The 5,878-nt window shown below is 38.8% G+C and overlaps 1 protein-coding gene across 1 annotated transcript; it reads left to right on the top strand.

The window, feature by feature from the left end:
• The first annotated feature begins 3,546 nt into the window (after window positions 1-3,546).
• LOC138742884 (homeobox protein MSX-2) lies at window positions 3,547-5,125 on the top strand. Its single transcript, XM_069897788.1, has 2 exons — window positions 3,547-3,993; window positions 4,579-5,125. Exons 1-2 carry the CDS (start codon window positions 3,636-3,638, stop codon window positions 5,001-5,003), a joined length of 783 nt encoding a protein of 260 aa, XP_069753889.1. The 5' UTR covers window positions 3,547-3,635; the 3' UTR covers window positions 5,004-5,125.
• Window positions 5,126-5,878: the final 753 nt, after the last annotated feature.

The raw sequence follows: 5,878 nt of genomic DNA, 5'->3' as shown, positions 1-5,878 counted from the left end.
TAATAATAGAAAAGAAATCTAGAGAATGACTTTAACATATTTAAAAAGACAATGGCCAAATTAGTGACAGAAGTAGGTACAAACAATTCACGTTGTAATCTTTGGTGATAGCATTTACATTTAGTGTAAAAGCCCAGGTCGTATAAGCATCCTTCTACACAGATTTACATGGCATTCGCATTAAAATGGTATATGACTATTGGTCAGTCCATCTAATTATACTGTGTACATTGCCGATTAGATGTAAAACATTTCAACACCTGGTACTTTTTATATATATCCTGTATTAATATTTGTATAATAGTAAAATGTTCTGACAATTGAAAACATAATGAATTCTTTGTATCTTTCAAACTGAATTATAGTTATTTGCACCAAACATTGGAGTATTTTAAATGAGGGATATTGAGTTACATAGGCTGTATATAACAATTATATATAAACACACCATTCACAGACTGCAGATGCTAAAATCTGGAGCAAAAGAAAACGAGTAGTTGGAAGAATCTGTGGGTCCAGCTGCTTGTGTGGAGGCAAAGAGATGTCGACATTTCGGGTGGAGACTGCGTTCACAAGTGCTGCTTGATCTGCTGAGTTCCTCCAGGAGCTTGTTTTTTGTTTGTCCCGATGGATAAACTACCAGCTTTAAATTGTGTAACATTTAATTTTAGGATTTATGGTGTTGGCACTATTGATCTCCCGCATATTGCACCTCCTAGAAACTCATTCAAATCTCTATCTACACCATCGACGTTTCTGTTCTAAATCTATTGTCTAGAATCCTAGGGGCATCAAGGATTTTTTTTAAATGTAAGGAACTTTTATAAATTTGATACAGGAATTATTTTTGTTCAATCAAATGTTAAAATCCGACCGCATGATTTTAAAAAAATGCGCATCCATGAAACATTAGATACTTTATATCTGATATTTGCATGCTATAGGGTTAATCAAGTATGAAGCTGTGGGAATATTGGCATTTAAAATTGAAGAGATCGTCCACTGCTATACTCGGAAGAAAGATTATTATTTTCGTATAGTTTGCTGTTTGCAAGTACATATTACTTCTAATCAAGAAATATTGCTACAGTGAAAAACTACACCTCAATTTTTTTGGTTTGGAATAATCAGATGAAATTCCGCATGTTTACACCATAAAATGTTTATTTATTTCACAAAAAAAATTGTTGCTTCGATTTATTATTTGCAAAAGATTAAGAAGGCCCTGCAATTCGGTGAAATACGTATCTGTCTGGAGGGTATAATAGCGTCGTCTCGGGTTTACCCGTGTCTATTTGACCCCGTTGCTAAACTTGATTGAGCGAATATTACTCATTTAAATTCCGAAAAACTTAAATGTGGACAAAGGCAATAGTTGAATTATTAACAAAATAATTGATAAACACGTGGAAATTTATCATCAGGAAAAATGATACTTTTTTTCTGGTATGCATAGCAAAAAAACACTTTAGGAGATACTCGCCTTTTTAATCCTAAGCGACCGACAGCGATGGCGGGTATATTAAAGGTATATTAAAGTACCTTCATTGCTTGATCAAATAAGGGAAACACGATGGATTCCGCACTCAAACGGGGGGAAAAAAATCACCATTTAAATGACATTCGATTTCAATCCCAAACTAAATACAGAGCGTATTATTAAACGAAAGTTTAAGTTGAAGGCTAAACTCAATGTGAAGAGCCAAGTTCACTGTATACTGCGTAAAGGTATGAAAGTTGATAGGAAAAGCTCAGAAATTAAGTGGAAATGTGAAGACGGTATTAACTATATGACTTGGCCTGAACGATTCTAAAAGAAGAACCGCATTTGCATTGAAATAGAGTTTATGTAACGGTTCACCCTCATACAATGCTACTGTTCTGCACCAAGACATCCTGCTGTATAATTATTATATACTGTACTTATAAAACTTTTGACAGGAATCGCAAATAGAAAAAGAAAACCTTGCTACCTTTGTCGAGCGTGAATTTAACAAGTAGCGATCTGCCTTTTTTGTTACATACACTATTCGAATCTAAGCGTTTACGCGGTTTTCATTTGCGGGACATTTAAATAAACAGATGTTACACTATAAAGAGGCCACTGTTACTGTATAAAGAAATAAATGACGTTATAATGATGTACGACTGCGTCGCATATTTTACAATCATAACCCATGGTAAAGGGATTGAGATCAGACGGGGGATTTGACAAATTTGTTCTATTCTCTCCATACTGATCAAAATGTGACCCCCCCCCTTCCAAAATGATTCGAAATAAAATCTCTGGTTTTGAAATGATTTTTAAAAATACTGTTAAAATTAGCACATTATTCTTTCGCAAACAATAGAAGAACTTTAAAATGTCGGTAGAGTCAAAGTGCCGAACTCAATGCAGACTCATGACACGTGATAGACGCCAGCACACATCACCTGTCGGCACCTGTGCGTACAACCTGCCCCAGGGTTGTATGAGGACAAGCCCAATCTATTCAGAAACGTAGCCTTCGACGAGATATCAAATCCTGATACAACCTCCAGCAGTACATTTTACTGTGGATATGGAAAATTGAGAACATCATTTCATCTTGAAAGGTTAAAGAATTTTGTTGAGGGATTTCGTGTGCGTTCAGAGCTCGTTTTGGAGCACAAATGGTGAATTTAAAAAAAGCAACAGATCGATGATTTCGGGAGAAGTGCTATTCAATAATTAAGTCCCTTTTATAACAAAAAAAGGTAGGTCGCCAATAGATCTTTTCACTGTACCAATAAACACTGTATTGGAATGCAATTGACGGCATGCATTTTACATTCAGGATGTTCACTTTAAACCCTACTGGCAAGCTGGTGTTTTACAAGCATTTCGCTGTGTTCTTTTTGCTCGCTTTCTTTTCCCATCCTTCATTTCAAAGCCAGGATGGGCTCTGGAATCAGCTCTGCCCGGGGGTTGAGGCGTGTTCGGCGGGGGCGGGTCGCTCTTGGAGCCGGCCAAACTTTCCACGGCGTCCCCCAAGGAGATTGGCTTTGATGTCGCCGATCCTGGCGCCTACAAACAACCTCACTTGTCTGCCTCTTCACCCTACTGACTAATCGTGACAGACTGTTTATCCACGCAATTAGCAAGGCAGACAGTTCTCAGAACAGGTGGCTTCGGGCACAAAGAAGAAAGTATTACATCTATTCTTTCTCCACATTGATTGTTCTTTGTTAAGTTTTTTTTGAGGGGTTACTGTTTTTTTGCGCCCGTCCTTTTTTTCTCGGGGGATGGGTGGGGAAAAAGTGACGGCGGCTTCCCTTTTCACTTAATTAGCTTCATGTTTACAATGAGATTAGAGCCCCGCAGCTATCACTAACCCATCTCAGCAGTGGCCCATCTGATTAAAGACTAATTTATTTAAAACGATCATTTACTGCTACTGGCACTTGCAACAACCAATCGCATTGGCGGGTCTGCAGCACCACCCGGCCAGATGTCGTTGATTGGCTGAAAGTTTCGCCCCCTCGTAAAGTTTTGCAACCTTACTGCAGTTCTATGCCTCTCTGACCCTTTAGTTGTGGAAGTTGCTGAGTTTGGTAAAGGAAATCTTTCTCCAGAGTTGTAACTTTTTTTTTATGTATTTTTATTGCTCGTCAGGATGTCTTCGCCACAAGGCTTAACAATGAAGGATAGCTGCGTCTCTGACTCAGAGATCCAAAGGGTTGCCGAAAGTGCTTTGAACGATCACAAAGTCCAAGTGTCGAGTCTTCCGTTCAGCGTGGAAGCCCTGATGTCTGATCGGAAGCCGCTCAAAGGTACGATACCTCCTTCGGATGGAGCTGGCGGCAGCAGTTCGCAAAAGAATCCCTCCAAATCGCAGACCCCGATCGACTCGTCCTGTTCACTGGAAGGGTTTATAAAAAGTTACGACAGTTCGCCAGTGAAATCGGAAAACTGCAAGGAAGAGGATTGTGTTCCATGGGGCAAAAATTCAAGTTACTCGCCGCCTCCAAATAGTGAGTTTGTTTAATGTACTTGTGTGATCCGTGCTCATGTGTTAATCCCTTTTCTGAATGTACAAATGAGTGAACTTTCGGAGAACAAAGCTGGTTCTGTGATTGAGATGAGGTGTACTGTAATTCGGAATGTCGCAAAGGTACATTCCACGGTGAACGCCTAAAATTTTAACGGTGGCTTTTTTTTCCTGACTTCAGAGCTAGATGTGTACATGGAAACTCGATTGTTGGACGGAGAACTAAACACCGAACTCATTATGTAGTGAAGTTGATAGACAAGGGTAATTCCTTCACATCGAGAGTTTCCTTCCAGTAAGGCGCGCGAGGAAGTCGCTTTAACTTTAGATTTGTTGGGACGGATGTCAGTTGATGTAACATATGTTTATAATCAGATTTGTAATATAAGCAATAGACAGTTCCATCCCATCATAATTGGAGAAAGACTCTGGTTTTCTCTGAAAGCTCAGGAATTTATCGTCACTAGAAATAGCCCTTGTTGTTAATGGTTTAAGTTAAATTGTTATCAGTTTATAAACTCCATTGTGGACGTAACATATTGATCGGTCCTTCGTTCATTTTTACTAGGACATTTGAGCCCCACTTCTTGCACACTGAGAAAACATAAAACGAACAGGAAACCCAGGACGCCGTTCACCACCTCTCAGCTCCTGGCTCTGGAGCGCAAGTTCCGGCAGAAACAGTACCTGTCCATCGCGGAGAGAGCAGAGTTCTCCAGCTCCCTCAACCTCACAGAAACCCAGGTTAAAATCTGGTTTCAAAATCGCAGGGCCAAAGCAAAGAGGCTGCAAGAAGCCGAACTGGAAAAGTTTAAAATGGCAGCGAAGCCCATGCTACCCCCGGGGTTGAGCCTGACCTTTCCAATGAATTCCCCGATCCACGGAGCTTCACTTTATGGACATACTTATCCTTTCCATAGACCTATGCTCCCAGTCCCACCTGTCGGACTTTATGCCACCCCAATCGGATACAGCATGTACCATTTATCTTGAAAACAAAATCAATATAGAAGACTGAAAACTTTCAAATATATTTGAAATGATGCCAGCGCTTTTAACATTGTTTTGATTGGTATCCCTTTGAAAGGGATATTATGTACTATTTTATATATATATGGAGATTTATTATTTCTTATATTCATTATATTTGTGAATAAATTAAAATAATTGTTGAATATTACATTGCACTGGTCCATCTAGTTTTCATTATTACATCCCTAATACATGAACATAAGTACACCGCGCACACAGTGGGTCAATGTGCTTCAAAAGTGGTAAGTACTGAGAAAAAGTGGCTGCTGTTAATCATGGTAAATTCACTGAATTGGATATAATTATTTCAAGATTAACCTTTTGGAGTCTTAAAGTTTTGCCATCTTGTTGATGTAAAAACAACTACTTGAAGCTGAGACTCTGTTAGAAATGAGGTCTATTTAATTATTCATGCCTTCACTTTGATCTCCTCCCCACAAAGTTTACCAGAATTTTAAATGCTGTGATTTCTTCTGTGACAAGTCAGAAAAACATTTTATGTATATACATGTTAGTGTCATGTCAAAATAATGCAATTTCCCCCTACTTGACATCTATATTTCAACATGACGTAAAGCAGGGTTTAACATTTCAAAGTTGTCTTGAATCAATATGAGTTGGGTGAAAATGAAAGTCTGCAGATGCTATGATAGTCGTAAAAACACAGAAATGTTGGAGGAACTCAGCAGACCTCGCAGGGTCTGCAAAAATATATTGTCAACTTTTCAGGCCTGAGCCCTTCAAAGTATAAATCTGGCAACATTAATGAACCAGATAGCTAACGTAATGAAAACCTGATGAGATCACATTTTGTACTTTGTTTCCTGAAGCACAAT

This window comes from Narcine bancroftii, chromosome 9 (assembly GCF_036971445.1).
Source record: "Narcine bancroftii isolate sNarBan1 chromosome 9, sNarBan1.hap1, whole genome shotgun sequence".
Taxonomy (NCBI): domain Eukaryota; kingdom Metazoa; phylum Chordata; class Chondrichthyes; order Torpediniformes; family Narcinidae; genus Narcine; species Narcine bancroftii.
This window is presented reverse-complemented; position numbering and strand designations above follow the sequence as displayed.

Excerpts from the sequence above, each read along its gene's own strand:
- LOC138742884 (XM_069897788.1), top strand. The coding sequence starts at position 3,636 with ATGTCTTCGCCACAAGGCTTAACAATGAAGGATAGCTGCGTCTCTGAC. Across the intron at positions 3,994-4,578 it reads TTACTCGCCGCCTCCAAATA|GACATTTGAGCCCCACTTCT; the intron begins GTGAGTTTGTTT and ends CATTTTTACTAG.